At 46.5% G+C, this 23,204-nt stretch overlaps 1 protein-coding gene across 2 annotated transcripts in view; it reads left to right on the forward strand.

Moving 5' to 3' along the window:
• The window catches only part of ASCC3 (activating signal cointegrator 1 complex subunit 3), a 2,113,369-nt gene that overhangs the window by 213,182 nt on the left and 1,876,983 nt on the right, over window positions 1-23,204 (forward strand). For both annotated transcript variants that reach the window (XM_085611187.1, XM_085611188.1), the window contains exon 4: window positions 536-1,119. In XM_085611187.1, the coding sequence (XP_085467313.1) occupies window positions 536-1,119 (584 nt within the window). The remainder of the gene's footprint in view (window positions 1-535; window positions 1,120-23,204) is intronic.

The raw sequence follows: 23,204 nt of genomic DNA on the forward strand, positions 1-23,204 counted from the left end.
CTCTTATCACAAGAATAGCTTGTGTATGGGATCTGCATATGCTGGAGCGTTTAACTCCAGCTCTACTCTCCTGTGGTTTGCGCATGCGTGCTCTGAGTCTCCAATCACGGGACCAGCTGGGAAGTGGGCAAAGGCAACTCAGAGGCTCAGAGGGGCGTGGCCATTTTGTAAACCTCTGGCCCTGCCACTCAGGTGGTCTTCTTAAACTCTCAAATAACCTCTATAGGACTTTTTTGTTGTGGTTTACATGTGTATCTAACATCATATTTGTTAAGACCCATTTAACTTCCTGGTTATACTGGCTGCAGATTGTTGCTGCTGTTAAAAGATGTTCCTGGTAAGAGAATGTTGTGAATATTCAAGTAGGCACTCATTTTCTGTATACTGTGGATGCAGGTTTTTCACCTATCAGGGTGATTCATTAACAATGTGGACTTATCCTGTTGAATAATGCACTTACTGTTGTGATATTGCCACTGATAATGTCTTTGATTTGAAATTGATAGCTTGGCTGTTGCCCTTTGTTTTTTAACAGTGGGATCCGACCACGGCCAAGAAGCAATTGAAAGCGGAGCTGTTTATCTCTTCAAGATCTTTCACAACAGGGTTAGCGTTGGCCAAGAGGAGACCAAGGCAATCAAGCAAATGTTTGGGCCTTTTCCATCAACCTCTGCCACCTCAGCTTGCCGGTCTACATGTCACATTACGTCTCGCTTAACAGAGAAGCAGCTTGAAGCCCTTGAACAGATGTTTGAAGAAAAAGAAGAAAACAACCGAGGTTGCTTTGGTAGAAATGTTATGTTTTCACCTGAGATGTATGACTTGGAGGACTGCGAGGAGCTACCACTAAACGGTGATGCAGATGCTGAGAGAAATGTCAGCTTAGATTTCAGCAGATACCGCAATAGCCACTTGGCAGGCTTCCAGGAAAGTCCTGTCAACGGCGTGGACCACAAGTCTTTTCAACAAGGCGAAGATTCTTTCTTGCTTGGTGAAGTGGAGAAGTATGTCCAGAACACGTTACGTGGGACCTCTGGAGGACCAACCACAGAAGACCTATGCGGCACTCTCTTTGAAATGCTCGCATCGACTAAAAGTGATGACGAGCTTCAGAATGAGGTACAGTCTGCATGCTTATTCTCTGCATTCATTGAATTCTTGAGAAGATTGCCAGCTTTGCTGTGCTTTTTTGACACTTAACAGGCACTGTTGACAGTAGTAAGTACATACTAAGCTTTGGGACGTGCTCTTGTGTGTAAGAGTGAGCCACCCTCTTGAGTTGGAGGAGAAGTCATGCCTTGTATCCTATTAATACACGACACGTTGCCAACGCTTTATCTGGAGATGTCTGGGGAGCACCGTGTTTCTATGATACTGATTTCAGTGCTTTTAAAATCAATGGAAATTGTAAATTGGGAGAATGGAAAGGTCTCTGCAGGTTTAGTGGTCTGGATGGACGGCAAACCATGTGTCCATACACTGTCCAAGTCCAATAACTGCACAAAGCCTCGATCCTCTTCATCATGCTGTAAAGATGGAGGTTAGCAATGGCCTAAAATCCCCATTATCCTTTTTTAGCAAATGTTTAGAGCATTATTAGACTGCATCGTGTGATTATTGAATCATATTGTTGCTTTCGTGGCTTGATTGATGCATGCCTGACTGTTGTTGGTTTTCTAAATATATATGTGTATTTTGCCCTTTGTGATGTTTCCTAAGGTAAGCAATCCTCTTCAGGATGTACACTAGAGGAGTTTGCTGCAGTTGGCAGATGTCCAGGGCACTTGCTGTCTACCCATCTTTGCCAGTCGGGTTAATCTGCATATCTTCTTTTCTTGAATTGTTTACATAACTGTGGAAGGATGATATAATGCTCATACAGCGTGGATTTGTGTTTTGGAAGTGAAATGCTGGCATTATTTTAAGCAACAGGAGCCAGCGTTCCACAACGTTTGTTTCCCAACGTGGAATCTACATTAATATTCTTAAACATTGACTATTCCACCCAGCGGTGGAATCCAGCAAACAAGCATTTCAAAGGGAAATTGGTTTCTTAAAATGTGTTAATCTAAGGACAACTTTAAATTGCCTTTCTTATATAAATTAAAAAAATCAGTTTTCAAAGAATATTAAACCAGTAGGTAGATTTAAAAAGCTCGTACCAATGTGCCGTCTAAAGGTAACTATTTAGGAAATGTGGATTAAAAGGCAGAAGCTTCATTAAAGAGGATTTGACTCTGTTGCTTTAACGCAGCCAGCTGCTGCAACATCCCAAGCTGCGGATCAGTAACTGCAAGCATTCCAAACGCTGGGCCTCTGGCCCTTCATACCTTTGTTCTTCAGAAATATTGCTTGATTCTTGTTTGCTTCACTTGCTGTTTTTCTTCAGTGAGCTTAATGTACATTTTGGATCATGTCCTATTGTTTTTTCTGATATATTTGAAATACAGCTAGACAACTTTGTTGGCAGGATTTTGCCTGTTGTTGTGGTGGGGCTAGTACTCAGTATCTCTTTCACTGTTGTTTTTTCACCAGCGACATGTTTTTCATTTTAAAACCGGCCTTTAGAGTGTAGGACCAGTGAGGGGAAAGACCCAAACTGCAGTGGCGGGGCTCCTTTGCTTGCCTCCTCAGTGGCATTGTTGCTTCCTCTAAAATTCTGGAAAGGGGCCAGCACAACAAGGAGACCATGAGCAGCTTCCCCTGATTTGCTGGACACCCCTCTGGTACCTACATAAGGTCACTCAGTCTCAAGCTCATTTGCTTTTCTTGCTTGCACCAGTTAGTGTTGACTATCTAGACATTTAAAAGCCTACAACACACGGAACACAGGGAAGATAATGGTGATACCCTCCCATCAACAAGAGATTATCTAGTTTAATTGGGCCCAATTCAGTAGGAGTATATAGCATCAGACCAAATGAGAACAGACCAAGGTCAGATTGCTCTAATGTGGAACAGTCATTACATAGGCAGGAGCACAATGCTAGATGATCTTTTTCAACGGGTGCCAACAGCATGAAAGAATTAAACTGTGCATGATGGCCCGAACAGCAAGTGATTCTTGACCCCACGGTTGGCCTCATTTGGGATAATTGCAAAAGGGGCAAGTTGGCTGCATGAAGATTTTTGTAGTAACACTTTGAATTTTGATATAACAGTTGTTGCTCTCCGATGGTAAGCACATTGTATACAGTACTTCTCACATGAACCCGCCTTCCCCATTAGTCCTGCAAGTGTAGCGTATGGTGCTGCTTCATCTCCCCATATCAGCGTGTCCTTTTAGGCCATGGTAAACCCACCATTTGCTCCAAACCTTATCATATTTGTGGGGACACCTGTGTTGTGTGCATATTGTCTCTTCCTGTTTCGTGCACCAGTCCATACCTTTTTTCCAAGCTGCAATCGAGGGAGTGGCGGGGGAGCTCCAGTGTTGGGCAATATCCATTTTGGCCAACAATGTACCCTTCCCCAACAGTGTCCTATCCACTCGGGGTTCCCCCATATCCTCTGGAATTCCCACTATAGCGAGTCTGGGGTTTGCTTCCATGAGCGATCACACCACCATGGAGAGTATGCATTACCAGTAGTAATGTATGACAGGGCAGGCCCATACGGCGTGATATAAGTCCCCTCTGGGCTCCGTGCATCTAAGGCATTTAGGTGATGGATATGCCTGGGCCTTCCAGAGATGGTGAGATAGGCTTGGCAGAGGTCATTAAACTGAATGAACCTGAGCTGTGCAGAAATTGCTAGAGTGCGTGGCGCCATGCAGGCATCCCTCCAGTCTGTCGCGTCCAGGGGCCTCCCTAATCCTCCCATTTGCTCTCAAGGTTCCCATTCAGTCAGGAGAGTGTGTGACTAAGGTCTTATAGATTTGTGAAATCTCACTTTTCCCCATGGAACCCATAAGTACTTGCGCTTCTAGTGGACTTTACTCCGGGACATCTCTCAAGTTCTTCTTGATATTTGGAGAGGGTGTGTCTGAGTTATAACTATAGAAAGAATTGGGATTTGTGCATGTGGAACTCAGTCTGATGCTCCTGAAAGGACCTAACATGGTACCTGTCCCATACATCTCCTAGGCTCGAGATTCCAGTTTGGTCCCACCCTCTAATTCCTCTATACTCACCACATGATCCATCTGGCGGCCCACCAACTGAGGAGTCTCCAGGGTGCGCCTTTGGTCCCAACCAGTCCAGCGCAGTGCTGCTCTTCACGTCCGCAAGTTCCAGTAAAGGTTCTGGGACGGGGCCCCAAACAGAATACTTGCAATGTTCTCCAAAATGATTAGAGCTATCTCTCCCTGGTAAGCCAGGTCCTCCCAGCCCGTGTAACCTGTTGTTCACTGTTAGGATGTGCATTGCCCAGTAATACAGACTGATATCCGCCATGGCAAGTCCGCAGCATAGTTAGCGCAGATGCATTGACCAAAGTCGACCTGGGTGATTTGTTTGTCCACAGAAACCGCCTTGCAATCGCTGCCAGAGTATTAAAGTCTTCCCAATGTTGAGGGGGAAGTTTTGGAGTGTGTGGAGCAGCCTAGGAATATCATCATGTTAAATAAGCTAATCCTCCCCATGAGATTGAGGGGCAGCTTGTCCAATTGCGTCATATCCTCGTGGGCTCTATGGAGCAAGGGACAAAGATTCAAACTCCAGGTGAGTTCTGGTTCCCATGATGTGCACTCCCATATATAAAAAGCTATGGTGATGTATGAGGATCCCTGGGAGCCAGGTCTCATCCTGTCGGTCACCCTGCAGAAGGGACCAGGAGGGATTTGTCCCAGTTAATTTGTAGCTCAGAAGCCGACCCAAAGGATATAGATCAGCAGAGATCCCGTTATGTGGCCCTGGGAGAGGAACAGGAGGACATAGTCTGCCTAGAGGACAATCCTATCTTCTGTCGCCATTCCCCAGTTAAAGCCCCACATTTGCGCATCACAGCGCACCCATGCCACCAAGGGCTGTATGGCTGGTGCATATAGGAGGAGGGATGGGGTATATCCCTGTCTGGTGCCCCTCCGGATGGGAAATATTTGGGGATAAAGCTCTGCTTATTATCACTTAAGTCTGTGGGTCTGCATAAGGACCCTAATGTAGGCTCGGTACTGTGGGCCAAAGCCCATTTTAAGAAGGGTCTCCTCAAGGAACGACCAGTGCAGGGTGTCAGATGCTTTCTCAAAATCGATAAGCATAAGTGCTACTGGACCGCCTAGTGATCCAATGTGGGCCAGTGCCAGGTGGAGCCTTCTAATACAATGTTTTGTCTTACGGTGTGGATTGAAACCGCATTGGTTCATATGGAACAAGCTGGTCAAATGTTCAACAGGAGACTGGTAGGTAATAAGAGATAGTCTACCTTTAGAAGGGCATAATGTTTAATAAAAAGCTAGCTTTCACCTCCGAGACCCCATTACCCTAGAGGCTGCTTGCTGGCTAAATTCTGAAAGACCCTCTACTTTCAAGAGCCAACATCGGTCTTAAGCAATCGAGAAGCCTCTATGAGCTAAGAGTCCACACAGACAAAATACAACAGTACAGGTGTTGGGGTCAGCAACATACATCATCCGGTTTATAGCACTGACAAGGTCAAAAACATTCCTTCACAGTATCATCCAGAATTGAAATTGACTACTTTGCATAGATGCAGTATTTCTGGTAAACCACGTCCCTCCACACTTAGTTTTTAGGTCTTGCTGCGCTGGCTCGGAGAGACATTTTGTAGTTGGGATTTTTAAAGTGCTGCCTGTGGCCTAAAGCTTGAGTGCACATGAGCGTGCACGTGCGCAGCCGCCAATCACTGCTGCGCGCGCACCACTCGCGTGCTTGCCACACAGCGCTCCCGTCCAAGCGATCGCGATCACTTTCGCTTTGATAGCGATCGCTATTACTTTCGTTTTCACGGCCGCGCGGCAGTTACTTTTACGGCCGCATGCTTGTTTTATTTTATTTCGCGGCCGCACGGCGTTACTTTTACGGCCGCGCGTCCAATGCTTGTTTTAATGTGCCTTGTGGTCAGGAGGGGGCGGGGAGGACAGGACAGAACAGGACAGACAGCAAGCTGCACCTTACACTTGGGAGGGCCGCTTCAGCTACCGCCTGAGCACTGCGCCCCTCGCAAGGGCTGCCTAATGCTTTCCTCAAGATTTACTCCCTTACCACCCTTGATTCCCTGCCCCAGATACCTCTCCTACTGTAATTCCTGTGTAGGGTCAGTAGCTCGATGAATCATTCAGCTGTTTGTAATGCCCTTCCAATAGCTACCGTCCTCTCTCTCAGCTTCTCTCTCTCACTGCGTCTCTACTAACTACTTCTCGCTGCGGCAAATGCAGCTTTCTCTGCCCTCACGTTCGTCGCAGCTCAAAGCTTGAAGCTAAAAAGCCACAGCCACTGCGGGGAGATGGCAACCCCTGTGCCCTCCCAAGCTGAAAGACATATCGGCGAACGCTGAAGACAGAGCCCCCCCCCTCCCCATTCCTGTGCTACAAGCAGGAGCAGGACCCCAAGGCACGTATTTCCATTGCACTTCACGGTGACCTCAACTGAAACCGGATGTGACCTTCTAGTTAAGGAGCATGGCGGGACCTCCCTCCCACGACCAACAGGAATCAGAAAATTAATTATGTACTAAACTACAGCAAACTGCCACCATCATTGCTGGACAGGTGACCAAAAGTGCGGAGGCCTGGGTCAGTTGCAGCAGACTACATTCAGAGAACACTGAAAATTAAATAACTGAAATATCGCTCTCCCCATACTTTTTCTTTGTTCCAAATGTTCTGTGTCTTTCCTTTTATGCAGACTCCCCCTGTGCTGTGCCCCAGCTGTCTCCTGTGCTCTCTACCTCCTATTAATTAAAGTAGGATCCTCGTTCTCTTTGCAATCCTATCTCTCCTGAATGGTCTCTTCTCAAGTGCGGACTAAGGAGCTGCCAGCAGCAGCCTGACTGCCGACTTTATTCTCAAGTCACTAGGCTGTCCTACACATTGTATGCAAAACAAAACTGGTTCCCTGCCCTGGAAGTCACAATGCCTGAACTTCCTAGGCCAGCGAATTAACAATCACGGTCGAATCATATGAATTTTAACTGATCATTTAATTCAATTTGACAAATAATAAAGAAAATCATAAAAAGAAAAGAGGTGTAATAAAAAGATTCAAACAAAAAAAAGAAAATCATACTAAAGCAGGTGCTCCAAATCCAGCGCAGGGAATATTACTAATATATCAAATTAATCAATTAAAACGGTCCGCTAATACATTTGTACTAGCAGACTGTTTTGATTGATTATATTAGTCTATATGTACTTTCAGTTTGATTCTTCCAAAAATTGATTCCATCAGCCCCTAGTTGTTAAGTTACATGTTAACTGCATATATCACATTTTCTTCAGTACAGCACTTCTACACATCTACCTCACTGATGTCACTTTGCACTTTCACTGTGCCGGGTTTGGAGCACCTATGCTGTGCATCAGCATCAACAATATTTCAACTCTCCCTCACATGAGGCATCAGGAGTATAGATATGTTCAAGCAGCCTTTCATTTTAGATCCTTTGCGTAGCCATTTTAGGACTGGGCTTAAAAGTACTAAGATACAAAGTGCTGTTGATTAATGAGGCAGGAGTGGCTGACGATGTTCCATATGACATGGGACTACTAGGCAGCCATGAACACCTGTTGCTCATTGAGTTTGCCCTCTTGGCAATGGGTGCTTTGCAGGGCCGGACTGGGAACCAAAACCGGCCAAACGGCCCCCACGGGCCCAAAACCGGCACCCATCCGTGCGGCGCACCGGGGGATTGCCCGGTGCCCGCTACGGCCAGTCCGGGCCTGGTGCTTTGCATGGCTGAGCGGCCACTTCAGTTGTCAACTGTATTTCTGTCGATAGGAGCTACTCGTCTATCCACTATGTCCCAAACGCATTACTTCCTCTGTCCTCCATTATCTCTATATTGTTGCCTTCACCCCACTCATTACTTACAAGTTGTTCCAACCACGGAAAAGGAGAAAAGAACCTAGAAGTATGCTGGTAGCTGGCCCACCCTCTCACTCGCCTGGGCACTATAAAGGTATAGTTTACCAACATCCTTCCTGGAATTTTCCCCTGTCTCATGACTGAGACAAGAACATGGTGTATGAAAATCCTCTCCTGGTCTCGGGTCCTCAACATTGTACTCTTTGTCATCTCTGTGCCAGGCACCATGTAGTCTGTGCGGCGCAACGCAGATATTCACAAGGCAGGAAGGCTAGCCACGACCAGGAGTTCGCTGTCTTGACCATTGCCTCGATGTGGATAAGCAGCACGATTGAGGAAAGTTCAAAATCATTTCTTGTATGTATGCTTACTAAAAGCATGGTGGTGGTAAGGAGAGCTGTTTAAACAAGCATTGGCATAGCCAATAGGTCTCTCCTTTTGGGACCTTGTAAGTGTTTAGCCATGCAACAGTTGATGTGGTTGCACCAAGGATATTGTGCTGCATAACTAAATACTTATAAGGTCCCAAAAGCGAGACCTATTGGCTATGCCAATGCTTGTTAATGGTTCCATCTCGTGCCACTCAGAATGTTGAAGCAGCCTCAATGCTGATGAGTGTGTATCTGTTAACAGAGTCTGCTTGCGTACTGATATAGGATGAGGGCAACAGTCTTGTGTGGTAAGATAATTCTAGTCCATCCAGAAAACGGCTTAAAGATGTAAGCATTTTGTCTCGTAATTGTGGTTTTTGATCAGGAATGTTAGAATTGTGTTTAGGCTGTGTAGAGGGCTCTAATGGTTGGTACCCAAACCGCATCACTATCAAAGTCTTTACAGGAACTGTAACATGCAGTAATATAAAGTGTGGCTGATATATCAATTGTTTTATCACACTGTATAGAATATCTTATGATGTATCCTCAGGACAGTCTTGCATTTTTCTGATATAGGCGAAAAGTAACAAAATGTTTTAGATAGTCTGTATACGTATTACCCAGGTACTTCAGATGGTCTGGAAATTTCTTCAGGGGACTAGGTAGTCTCCATATTCAATGACACGTGCAGATTTATTATTGCCCAGATCATAGTTTCTTAACAGAGGGTTGTGCTGAAATGTATCAGAAACACCATAACCTATTCATCCCTGTGACTGGCTGCAAAATGTTGTCTTTTGCAATGAAAATGCAGAGACTGATGCAGAGTTACAGGGCCTGAAAACACAGCTGAAAGATAGTCAGGGTCCCTTTGAAGACTACTTGACAGAACAGAAAGAGGCTGGTGATTATTGCCCCATGACAGGGGTGGGGGGTGGGAGGGCGACTGTTCAAGAAGATGATATTGATGGATGAGCGCGTAATGTCATCTGTTATTTTGGTCTGGCTGTATCTTATTTGAGAAGTGAAGATGACACCTGTCTTATATAGCCTTTTCTAATGTGACGACATAGGGATACTAGAATATACCTGATGTATTTGCTTTAAAGCATTTACACTGGGCATTGTCATGTCATTATTTTTCTGTTGAGTGACCCATGCTGCACTAGTTACAATAATTGCTGCTGCCTATTCTGTAGGTTCATTTTTTAAAATTTTATGTTGTAAATAATCTTCTATTGTTTAAAAATCTAATAGAAATATTTAGATAAAAGAATCTGAACCTTTTTGCCTTCAAAACAATAGCATAACTAAATCTCTGCTAGAACAATGACACCTAAATCTTGCCCTACTGTCTTGGTGGTTCAGTAAGCCAGTTCAATGCTTGTTCTGTCAAGGCGAAAGTATGTGTGCATTTGCTGTTATGCTTGCTTTTCGATTTTGCCAGAGATGATTGAGAGATATTGTTGGTTTAAATTGATTTTTGGATCAATGAAAAGGTCTATGTTCTGTCCATCTGCCTATTTCTTCTTGACCTCCACATATACTGTATTGCGTCCTGATCCACACTCTACATTGTAATTCCATGCTTGTGGTCTCTTTTCATAGATCTTTTACTGCTGTGTACAGTTAGGTAACTTGATCCGCAGTGTCTTTGGATCTAGTTTTATTGTCACATGGTCCAGTACGTTCCACAATTCAACACGTATCCGGTTGTGATCCACATCGTTTCCGTAGAGGAGCAGGTATCCAAAAAGGCTATTAGCATCTTTCCATTGTTGGTGAAGATGCCACTGGCTCCCCCCATCTGTGAAATGTCTAAAGTCTTTGTCTACAAATGGCCTTTGGCCCAGATGTACAAGCCATTTAGCATTTTTTAACGGGCCAAATCGTTATTTTGTCCCGTTAAGAAATGCTAAATGGCCTTTTAAGATGTACAAAGGGGCAAAAACGGTCACTATTTGCAATTTTTACCCAGTAAAAATTGCAAATTGCAACTGCAATTTAGGAATCGCAAATAGGGATTGGCGTGTAGTCCTTGGGGCTCTTCATTCACTGCCTTATTGCACGCATTTACTGTGAGGGTCGACCTCACCTGCTGCGCACCAATCATTCTAACACTTACTCGAGGGCTACATAAAACTGATCTCGAAATAGGCAGCCTTGCAACAGAATTAAATGAAAACCTTCTAGCCGCAGGGTCCTTACTTTAGAATATTCCCCTGTTGTCACACTGGATCCAGAGATTTTCGAGCAGTATCTCTGTGTGCCGATCGGTGGCATCGTCCACACCAGAAGTGACGTGCACAGTGTCTATATAGACACCGCCACAGCATGCTGATATCAGTTCTTTTCTTTCTGTGCCAGTCAGTGCAGATTCGAGAGAGCTACCCTCAGTCAATTTTCCTTTTCTTGACTTTTTGTCGATATTTTTTCAAACTTTTTTTTCTCCCCTTTTGTGCTAGGGATTTCCCTTAAGAAACCTAAAACCTATGATTTGAAGCTGTGTGGTGCCTGTCACAGGCAGATGTATGTGACAGACCCACACTTGGTTTGTCTTTTGTGCTTGGAATGGGACTAAGACTCTAAGACTGGCGAGGGCTGCTGTACAATGCATCAAAAGGCACAAAGGGAGTGTTCCCTCAAGCTCCTCGCCATTTGAGGTCAGACGACCCCATGACACTTACTACTTGTGTGGTAGGTCCCGGTACCACTTCTGGAGCCGCTCCTGGCTATCATCGTCCTGATCCAAGTTGGGTAAGTCTCATAGGATGTAGTCGAAGAGGTCTTCAGCTTCACTGCTCCCGTCCAAGTCCTCAGACAAGGCACAGGAGTGTCAGCACTCTAGGCCTTGCTCCTAAGCAGATCCCGGTCCAGGGTCTGCCCTGCCCCTCCCTGATGATTCCTGGAGCTGCAGTGAACCCCGTCCAGCTCAAATAGTTTTATGACGCCATGCATCTCTTAGTGGGCAGTCTGACCCTCTAGAGCACCTTCGGGCTGCATGGGTTCGGGAGGGGCTCTAACTGGATTCTCACCGGCGGGTTCGCTCATGGCACCAGTTGAAATGAAATGATATTTATAAAGCGCGATAGCTACCCGAAGGCCTCCCAGCGCTGCGGACGAAAAACGTGCAAAGAACAGAGGCAGAGGAGAAAACTAAAACAGACAGGTTTTTAGGAGCTTGCGAAAAGACAGATGATTGGATTCTTTCCGTAATTGAAGCAGAAGGGCATTCCAGCCAATGGCGCCACTATACGCGAAGGAACGACCCCCACATCTGGCCCTCCTTTTTCTAGGTTGACGGGCAAGGAGAGATACAGATGACCGAAGGTCTCTCTTCGGGTGATAGGGGGTGATCAGGGACTGAAGAATGGGAGGGCCATTCTTCCAGAAGGCTTTATGGACCAAGCACATAGCTTTAAACTGTATCCTTTCCCTGATTTGCAGCCAGTGCAATCTCTTTAATGCTTGTTTGGTAGAGTGCCAACGGGGAATCTGAAGCAGTCTACGAGCAGCAGAATTCTGAATAACTTGGAGCTTATTGATGGTGTACTGCGGAGCTCCCAAGTATAATGCATTCCCATAGTCTAGGCGAGAAAGGATCAGGACTTGTACCATGATCCTTCTGGCGTGGAAAGGAAGAAGGGGCAGAATCTTATGAAGCATCCTTAGTAGCCCGAAGCAAGTTGCAGAGAATTTCGCTGCCTGGTGACTAAACGCAAGGGAGTGGTCAATCCAGATGCCCAGGCTCTTGATTTGCTCTTTGGGGGCCGGGCAGGGCCTAAGCACTATGGCCAGAGGGATGCCGGGTTAAAAACAGGGGAATTGCCCAGGAGCATAAGCTCCATTTTGTCCCCGTTAAGTGTAAGGCACGAACGTTCCATCCATTTGGCAACCTCCTCTAAACAGCTGCTTAGAGTGCTAGATGGCCCTTCGGAGTGGTTAAGTGTCACCACGAGCTGTGTGTCGTCCGCATAGGAGATGATTTTTATGCCAAATGGTTGGACGATCTCTGCCAGGGGTCTCAGGTATATATTGAAAAGCGTGGGACTAAGGGCCGAGCTCTGAGGAACCCCGCAATTAAGGGGAAACTCATTAGAGACCACATCTCCCTCAAAGACCCTGAACGAGCGGTCACTGAGAAAGGATTGAAGCCACTGTACTGCCATACCTGATACTCCCACATTCTTAAGTCTGAGGAGCAGGGTAGTATGATTAACAGTATCGAAAGCGGCGCTTAGGTCAAGAAGGATAATGGCTGCAGTGCCTCCCTGATCCAAAATCCTTCTTGTTTCCTCTGTCACCGCAAGAAGGGCAGTCTCCGTACCCAACTGGGGACGAAACCCCGTCTGTGAAGGGTGAAGTAAGTTATTAGTTTCCAGAAAGGCTACCATAGTATTGTTTACATGCCTCTCTAGAATCTTACTCACCCAAGGTAGGCGAGAGATAGGGCGATAATTGGCAAGATTGTCCCGATCCAGATTGGGTTTTCTTAGAAGGGCTTTAACCATAGCACATTTCCATGCTAACGGGACTGAACCTGAGGAAATAGAAGAGTTCACCAGATTCAAAATTATAGGGCGAATGGTGTCAGCTACTAAGGTGAGAGCCTGGGGGGGGGGGGGCAGGGTCTGTGGGAGAACCCGATTTTATTTGTGCCATGATTAAACCCAGCATGGCAGAGTTGAGGAGAGGAAATTGTGCTAGAAGAATATGGGTCCCCACAGACACCTCAGCAGGGGTGGTAATGGAAATAGTAGATTGAGAGGGCAAAAAAGCCTGATAAATAGTTTGAATTTTCTTTTGAAAAAACTCTGCTAGTGTTGCAGTGCGTCAAAGTGTCATGCAACCTGGGAGGCTTTTGAGGCAATTTGGTGAGTGTTCCGGCAATTTTAAAAATTTCTTTGGGAGAGTTAGCAGCTAATTCAATTTTCTGTTTGTAAAATGTAGCTTGGGTAGTTTGGATTTCCAATTTGTAGCATCTGATGGATTCCCTATATTCCGTTTTACTGATATCAGAGTAGTCCAACCTCCACTTCCTTTCAAGCTGTCTACAACGCTGTTTAAGTTCCCTCAAATTATGAGTGAACCACGGCACAGTTTTTATCCTATTGGTTATATAAGCAGGTTTCTTAGGAAGTACTAAATCTAAGGAACCTTGTATCCAGGAGTTGAATCTCTTATTCGCCTTCCCCAGATTAAAATTTACTTCACATGATGGTCTGTTAATTTCCAGGACCGATTTCCACTGGTCAATAGGGAGTTTAGACCGGTTTCGCTCACACACCGGGATTACATTGGGGGAGCGAGCGGGACCGGGGATTTCCCACCTTAGCGGGATCAAGAAATGGTCAGTCCAGCGAAGAGGGATGGGAAGTCCACTAGTGAGTTCACTACAATTACTAAAGACTGGGTCCAAAAGATGACCTTTGGAGTGGGTGGGTTTCGACACTTTCTCCACAAGCTGGAGAGCTGACAAATTCTCAATCAGCTCCATAGCCATTTTATCAGATGAATTATCTAGGTGTACATTAAAATCACCTAGTATGGTAAAATGAGCTGGTCCCAAGGCTAAGTCCGCCACTGCGGGAGGAAGTGCATTGAGAAATTGTCTAGCATTACCTGGAGGACGATACACCAGGATGCCAGAGAGAGTGCTAGTAGGAGAGATCACTAAGGAGAATGCCAGACTCTCGCAGTTTAATAGCGGATCTGCAGTGATACGACATAGAAAGGTATTTTTATAGATAATGGCTATCCCCCTCCTCTACCAGTCTTCCGATCAATCCGATTTATAGCATAATCAGGAGGGATGGCTTGCACAAGAGTGGGATCGGACTCATTATGGAGCCATGTCTCAGTTAAAAAGAGGACATCAGGTTTTAGATCGTCCAACAGCATTGCAAGTTCCGTAGAATGTTTAGAGAAGGATCTACAGTTAAGTAGAAACATTTTTAAAAAGAGTGGGGTATCGGGGCATTCGGGCATTTTAATAAGAGGCGAGAAAGCAAAATCACAATGAGGACATTGCGCGTCTTCATTTAGTGCTTTCATGGAGTGCCAACAGGTTTCTGTGATGACTGTACGAAGTGCATGAAGAAAATGAGGGCTATAGGAAATAGGTTCGACCCCAGAACAAACGTGGGTTGTGGCCCCTGGACCCGTTCGGGCATGGACCGGCGCAGATGTGCTTGGCTTTTGCGAGCCCGCTGCGCGCGTATGCCAGGGCATCCAGTTAAATGGAGGGGAAAACGCGAAAACTAGAGTGCTAACCCCCAAGTCCGGAAGTTGCCTTTTCCTCCCTCCACGCAATCGGGACAGCACCCGTGGTGGACCAGGGAGGGGCAACTAAGCAGCAACAGAGATCAGTATCCCCCCCCAAGTACAGGTAGCAGGTAGTGCAAATCTTACATTTAAACAAACGGGATAAAAATTATTTAAACGTTTACGTTTTCAATGCACGGTCTGGTGAGCAGCAGCAGGGATCGATGTCCCCCGAGTATAGCAAATAGTGCAAATATCACATTAACAAATTAAAAGGATTAAAAATGTGTTCTTCAGTGCAGGGTCTAGTATAGCAAGCGTAATCTAGCAGAACACCAGAGCTTCTGTCTTGCCTGAGCATCTTGGATCGGGAGAAGCGGCATAACCTTCTCTGGAGCGTGGAATGAGCGTCATCCAACTCCGGTGCAAATCGGGACCATGCCTTCAAAGCCAGTATTTTATTCATACTAGAGACCTGGATAGTATAGGAGAGTAGGATCTGCACTTATGTTGCCCCCACTTTTTTCTGATGTATACACTGGTTTCTGGCTATAGTCTGGCTGGGTCCCTGCTAATCAGGGCCCCAGTATTTCTGTTCTTTCTAAACGACTTGGTGTGCATATTAGATGCACTAGTGATTGGATACTGTGGTACCTTATGAGCCCCTAGTATATGGTACCTTCGGTACCTAGGGCATAGGCACTTCACAGGCCTACCAGGGGATGAAGCATGTATTATGCCACCCCTGGGAAGCAGACTCAATCTGACACCACAGGCCTGCTACTGCAGCATGGGTCAGGTAGTGTTAGCAATCCTCACTGAGGTATAGGTTTCTATATCTCACCATACACACACATATAAACCTATTAGCCACCCCTATGGCAGGCCCTATCAATCCTGAGGGCAGGGTGCTTGGTTTACAATGTGAGGGGGTGCCTCTGCATGAGCAGGACCCCTCTGCAGCTGGCAGGGTCTATTCCTTGTGGCTGTTTGTGGATGCGGTTAAACCATATATTCTTAAGTGCATTATAAATGCTAACTTTGGAATGACTGCATCAAAACATGTTGTGTTTGGTGTCAAACAACTTGGAATCAGTCCCCCACATCAGTCCATGATGCGGGAGTATGATCCCACCCTTCTAGAGGGGACGACATGTGCCTACTGTGGTAACACGGTAGAAATCAAAGAGCCCTGGCATCACAAAATGGATGCCACCAGCACAGACACTGGGCTGCCCTCCTGCTGCTGACTGAAACTCGCAGTGGAGGAGGCCCAACAATAGGCATCCTGTCACAGGGAGGTGTCACCACCTTCCAGACAGGATTTAGTGTATTGGGGCTGGGTGGGTGCACTTCTAGAGTGCTTTGAAGTCCTGCACTGGGGGAGCAGTAGGCTCCTCTGTGCATATGCCAGCTCAAACCGGTTCAGGGGCTACCTGTCCACCTGTCCCTGCTCTGGCGCGAAACTGGACAAAGGGAAGTGGCTGTAACCACCCCTACCCTGACCCGCCCAGAGGAGTGGTCCTAGAGCTAGTCCCTCCCCTATCTTCAGTATAAGATAGCAAACCTTGCCATTGCAAAGTAGATAACCCTGGACGACGCTCTTCAAAGAAGAATCCTGGCCCTTTGATGTTCCACTACCTTTGGAAGACGGAAGAATCTCCCTTGGAGTCAAGGAGTGGCAGGCACCAGAAACTCTAATCAACAGTCACAAACTTTCCCGCTCCCGCCGGAGTCCGAAGTCCCTGCAGCCCCGGAAGTGGATGTCCTGACTTCTCGACGGCCATTGTGAGTCCCCAGCAGAGCTGAGGCGAGTGCACCCCATGAGTGACTAGGAACAGCAATACCCGGGTACCGTGCACTATTGTCGAGTGCAACCCCTTCACGACGTTCTACGAACTTGTGCTTTGGACCACTTGTGGCCCAAGCCTCCAGCAGGTTTTGCAGCGAAAATCAGAGGCCTACCCCGTCCCGAGTGACCGTGGGCTCCTGTGAAGCATTTCCTCACGAGGCGCCTTCGCGGTCCCTTGCCCGTTGGCTTGTGGGTCCCCCAAAGACTTTCTTATCGACTCAAAGGGTTCCCCTGGTTGCTCCATGCCTGACCTCACTCACCCTCGCTGGGTGAGTCCCTCAGACCTTGCTGGTGTGCACCGTCGACTTTCTTCATTCTACACAAGACTTGCTGTTGCCAAGGCTTGTTGGCTCCAATCCTGTTGCCGACACTGCAGTCAGCTGCAGATGTCGTGGGACACTCCGAATCCAGCTGCTGGTCATCGTCGATCCTTCCTGGACCTTGTGAGCGAAGAGTCAAAACACCCTTGATCACCTGAAATCTCCCGACATCTGTGGGCATCCCATCTTCCTGGCCCCGGGTCACTGGCAAGTCACTGTGAACACTGTCCCTTCAATTTTCAGGTCATCTGCATCTCGAATCCACCCTTGGATTCCACCGGACACTTCTTCAGTAGCCGCAAGCAGCAAGTCGTCTTTGGTCTCCATAGAAAACAGCGACGCGACGCGACACCAAAAGACACCTATGCACCCGGCTTCCCTGGGTGATTGAACTCGTGCACTCCGGTGCCCTAGTGTGTGTTGGCCCTCGAATTACTTACCTTGTAAGTGGCTTGCTTGTAGACTTCCTCGAAGTACCCTAAAACTTTAAGAATCAAACCGCGACTTGCTCCATTGTAATGAATAGGGAACCCGCAGCTGTGTTCACACACTGCATGCGTCTCCCGTGGGTCTGTTAATTACCTGCTTTCACTGCAGTAGTGAAGCCCCAGCGATTCTACAGGCCCTAGGCCTTGTAATTCTGCAAGTCGACTTTCCTAAACGTCTTTTTTAGTATATGGTCTGGTACGCTCCTAGGGCCCCAGCCATATTTGTGCTTAACTTATTGTGAAACGTTGATATTTGAATGTGTTTCTGACTTCTAATCTCATAAAAAGATTAGTAGAAGTGTGTCTAGAAACAAATACATATATATTTGATATATATACCTGTGTGGTGTCCTTTCATTTGGTAATTCAAGAGATTATAAGGTAAAACAAGCTGCTTTACATTCCTCTGAGACTTAGCCTGAAGGCTGCTCTCCTCAGCTACCACTAGGATAAGGTTGTCTTAAACCTATCTACCATAAGAGTCGAATTGGACTGGTGCAAGGTGGCCACTATAACTAGTGACCAGCATATGCCAGGCAAACTTCTCACAGAGAGGGTGACCAATGGATGGGCTCTGATGACCCTCATGGGTATCTGCATCCCTTAGATGACACAGAGGACATTTAGTATAAGGAACTGGTGGATGCCAGTGCATTAAACAGCTCACCGTACACTGGCTTGGTTTCTCCTATTGTGGCTACGGAGGAGGAAGTCTACTTTGTAATGGTAGTGCAGAGGGCGGCTAAGGTCTTGGACCTTCAGTTGCCCTTGGTGGCGGTCAAGGCAAACGTATTGACAGAAGTGCTTCAACTGGAAGTTGAATCCTCCAAGCCCTTACTCCCATTTAATGATGCCCTTACAGATATCCTACTAGGGTCCTGGTCCAAGCTCTGTACAGGGGCTCCTGTGCATAGGACAATTGCCTGCCGCCATTGCTCCTGTCTTGGGGACCTCAGTTTTCCCACCCAGAACCCCACAGTGGAGTACTTGATGGTCCAAGCCTCGACTTCTAGAGTCAACCCTAGGGCGTTCTGTTCCACTCTACTGGATAGCAAATCCAAGAGGCTGGATACATTTGGTAAGAGGATGTTCTCTTCCGCCGCCCTTGCATTGCGGTCGGTGAACACTCTGTGCCTATTGGGCCAATCAGGGATTTGGTTGCGCAAGTACTGCCCATGGTCTTGGAGGAGGCCCAAGCCATGCTGCTGCAGGCAATTTATGATGGCCGAGATGCATCGAAGTTCACCATCAGATGTGGATTGGATACGACCGGCTCGCTGGCAGAGTGATTTTGTCAGTGGCCGTTAGGCACCACGCATAGCTGAGAACGGCTGACTTTTCGGAGGATGGCAAAGCTTCGCTCACAGTGGCTGCTCCTCCGCTTAGGCGGTGGACTGTCACTCCACTGCTCTTAGAGCATTGAAAGGGGGAAAAATAAAACAATAATAACAAGGTTATTATTGTTTTATTTATGGTTGATTCGGGTTGGGTTAGGGCGGTGCAGGCTGGGCTGGTGGGTCAGGGTGGGAGGAAGAGTGGACTGTGCACACTAAGTGCGTATGACTGTTTGGCCAGCAGTCATGCACACTTCACATATTCCCCACCGGGCTGCAATGGACATCCTGGTGTGAAATATGCACAGGCTCCCTTTCCTGATCTGAGTGCCTATCCATGGCACTCGGACCTGCATTACAACGTTTTGATTGGCGCTGGGGAGCTTGTCTGCTGGGTGCTTCCTGCAGCTTCTTCCAGACTACAGTCAGGAAAAGCAGAGAAACGGAGGAGAGGTGTGTCCGTTGCAAAAGGTAAGTGTTTTAAAAAATATATATTTTCAACCCCCCCCCCAGCCCCCATCCCTGTTCCCTACCAGCCGCCACTGTTCGCTAATGGACATGCCCTCTGAAGGCCTTTTTGGTGAGAATCAGGCTCCGTGCTGGAGTGCTTTAGGATAGGAGTCCTTGGGCCTAACCATGGCTCCTCCCCAACACCAGTTCGCCTTCCCCTCCTTTCGTGGGTGCAGAAGGTGCTCCTAACCGCGTCCTTTCCCTCCCAGCCACCACGGCCAAAAGGCTTCCTAGCCTTTTAATGGCTGAGCACACGGTTCTCACAGATCATGTGTGACCACTAGCTTGAGGTTGGTCCAGTCCACCTCTCCCCCGGCAGCCACAGCCTCCAAACCCCTTTAGTTTGCTTTCTCATGAACATGGGCATGTGGGGAGGGGCAGAATACGCCATCATCTTCACCACTGACAGCTAATAACATCCAAATAAAAGGGTTTTACATATAGTGCAAAGTGGCTACTCCATGCCCTTTCTGCACACCCCTTCACCCATGCGCCCCACATACGACCAGCTGATGGAGGACCATATGTCATTACTCGTCAAAACGTTCTGGCTCTCTTGGCCCAGAGAGCCATTAAGAGCGTGCTGGTATCAGGCGTAGGCCATGGTTGCTATTCCCACTACTTTCTGGTGCACAAGAAGTGAAAATGACCTTGTCCTATCCTAGACATGTACATTCTCAACTTCTTCTTGAGAAAGGAGCAGTTCAAGGTGCTCACCCTAGCTCCGGTCCTGTGTGCCCTGGAGACTGTATGTGGGTGGTGGACTTGCAGGATGTGTATTTCCACATCCTCGTCCAGCATGCCTACTAACGTTGCCTGCGTTTCCTGGCAGGCCAGGAGCACTTTCAGTTTGCCGTGCTCCCCTTTGGCCTTTCCAGTCTTGTCTCTGCCCCCCTCTCTCAAGTCTTGTTATTTTTTCTAACTTTGGCCCAGCAAGGCTCTGCTCTGCGCATAGTTAAAAGTTACCTATCAGCCATTTCGGCATTTTTGAGGTTGCCGGACCTTCCCTCTTTGTTCAAGTCACCTGTTGTGACTAGGTTCCTGAAAGGTCTCCAAAGCATGTTTCTTTCCATTATGCACCAGCGAAATTTAAAACCTGGTCTTGACTTTTTTGATGTGCACGTCGTTCGAGCTGCAGCACAACTGACCCCTCCATTTCTTGACCATTTAGACTGCTTTCCTAGTGGCCACAACGTCGCCCAGGAGGGTCAACGAATTACAGGCTCACACTGCGCACCCTCCTTATACCCAGACAAGCTGGTTCTTCGAATGTTGTGACATCCTTCAATGTAGGCCATAATACCACCTTGCCTAACTTGCTTTGCTTTGCCTCATCCTTCTAAAGAAGAGGAGAAACTCTACCGCCTGGATCCAAAAACAGCATTTCCGTTCTACCTTGACTGCACACAGAGTTCCGGGTGGACGATCAATACTTTTTGGGTATGTAGGAGTCAGGAAAGGGGAGGCCGTGCAGAAACGGACCATCTCAAGATGGATATTGCTTGGCATCAGCAATGTATTGGCCAACAAGGAACCCACTGAGAGCTTGCATACTCATTCTACTAGAGCCAAGGCTGCAATCACTGTTAGCTCATGGAATCCCTGTCCTGGACATCGGTCAAGCAGCAACGTGGGTATGTCTGCACACGTTTACCCAGCACTACTGCCTGAATACTCCGGTCCGTTGTGACAGGCATTTTGCCCCTTCAGTCCTACAGTAGTTTTTGGTCTAAAATCTGTTTTGCAGAACCGCCTACAGGGAGGTATTGTTTGGGTATCTATTCTAAGGTAAGAAATATGCAGCTAGAAGTCTCTATCAGATGAACAAGTTACTTACGTTCATTAACGCCTTATGCTGGTCGACACACTATCTAGCCCCATATTCCTCTGGCCCTCCCCGCTCTGGGACCCGATTACAGTATCAGGGCCACCCTTCTAGGGGCCTTAGAAATGCACTCCAGTCTGCACTTCTGGCGTGGAAAGTCGCAAAAGGAAATTGATGTTATCACGATGGGGTGATGCCTATATAGTCACCTGAACATCACTTCCACATGCACGATGCAAACGACGTGGAGCTGAACAATGCCACCTACCGGTGCGCTGGGAAACTGCTCAAAGATCTTCAGATCCAGTCTGACTCCTGGGGAATAGTGTATGGTAAGGAATCTGCGGCTAGGTAGAATCTTATTTACCAGATAAGGCGTTACTGAAGATAAGTAACTTGTTCTTTGAGTAGAATATGTGGCTGACAATAACCGAAGCGATTTACATCTTCACAACATCTCATTAGGTAAAATCTTATATTATTGACATTTGGATAGCAGCAGCATTATTAGTATGGCATTGTATAGCGATCTTTAGGCGAGTGCCCTGTTGCTCAGTTCTGGAAGGCCCTCAGTCATACTGGGGGAATCATCATTTTATAAAACTGTTTTGTTCCATTTTGTTGTGTGTGGTTAGTAAAGTGTTTGTAAATGAGTAGGTATCAAAGTGAAGTAAATTCAGTCAACAAGATCAATATTGTGGGTGTGTGTGACTAAAGACTGTTCGTTTTTTCTCTTGATTGGAGGACAGAGAATCAATTGTTTATTGCTTGGTCAGAGTATAATTATTTTTATTCAACGTGAACATACATCAGATCTGATGGGGTACACAGCTGGTCAGAAAACAGACTAGAAACAAAGAAAGGGTTATGTAAGCAATGAACTGTAAGTGGTTTACTGGCCTGATGGTGTGCATGCCCCCATTCCGTTGTCTAGGGATGTGCCATTATGGATTCCTAGGGAGAAAAGGTGGCTAGGCACCTGGGGGAGATGATCTCTTGCAGAGAAGCTCCTATTGAACAAGCATTTGCACTATTTTGTGAAAAATTGAAATTGTAACTGCTTTCAGACCAGCTATTTTACATTCCTTTGAGGGCTTCCAAGCAAAGTGAAATACATAATTGGTTGCGCAATAATGACCACAATATACTGTCATAGGCTTCTAAGCCAGAAGACTGGTTTTAATCCGGGTCAGTGGAAGTATACGGCAGGGAAGGACCAATGAATGCAGTAGGGTTGACTAAATAATGCGTCCAGAAAAATCAAATTATGTGGCACTTTCAGTGTTGCTATTACATCATTATTTTGGATTTTTAACACAAGTTCACGTTATCTGGGCAAAGGTTCACATAATGAAGTTGGGAAAGATAAACTGTATTCTACACAACTACATGGTCCATATTCGAAAGCAAAACTAGAAATAAAGAAAGGGCTATTTCAGCCATGATATGCAGCTGAAAGGGTTTTGCTGGATTGATGGTGTGCCCGCCGTATTTTGTTCTTTTTATTCAAGCCAGGCTGGTGTCTTGTGATGCAATGTTGTGTGCTCGTTATGTTTATATTAACATTCTCTGCATGCTTCCAGAATGTTTTTCGGATGTATATTGGTATGGCTGGTGTATTTCTTGCCAACTATAATACTGGTTTTCTGCATGATAATATGGGGATTCTCTCTACCAGGTGGTTTTTGAATTGACCTCCTGTAGGTGAGATTGGAACGATCATGACACGTAGTGTTATTGTTAATTGTAGAGTGCTGATGGTTGGCCGAGTAAAGCCCAAATGTAGGTCTATGAAGCACTGAATGCAGGTTGCTTGTTGTTGGATTTGGACAGTGAGAGCACTCACATTAAAAGTAACGATTATCCAAATCCAAAGTAGCTTTTATACATTGGTATGTTGTCAGGCAGTGTTTTCTGAGGGTGAGTAGTTAGGCGAGGCTGTTCAGCAGCATAAAAGCAAAAGGAGAGTCAATTAAATCTTTACACTCGTGTACATTCAGATCCTGTAGAAGAATAGTAGGACCCAAAGCACTACTTTTACGCCAGTTCCCTTGCTTGTTCTCTCTACTTTACAAAACTTGCAAGTAAGTTTAATAGTTTTTATATTTTTTTTGCATAAATCTCCATACCGAGGCAACAATATCTGCATCCTGCCCCTTTCTTTGGCTTATAGGCCACTTGGTCATGACAGAGAGCAGTTTTGCTTATCCAATGAAACTGTCTTATTGCACAAAAAATAAGCGTAGCATGCAAGA

This window comes from Triturus cristatus, chromosome 6 (genome assembly GCF_964204655.1).
Source record: "Triturus cristatus chromosome 6, aTriCri1.1, whole genome shotgun sequence".
Classification (NCBI taxonomy): Eukaryota; Metazoa; Chordata; class Amphibia; order Caudata; family Salamandridae; genus Triturus; species Triturus cristatus.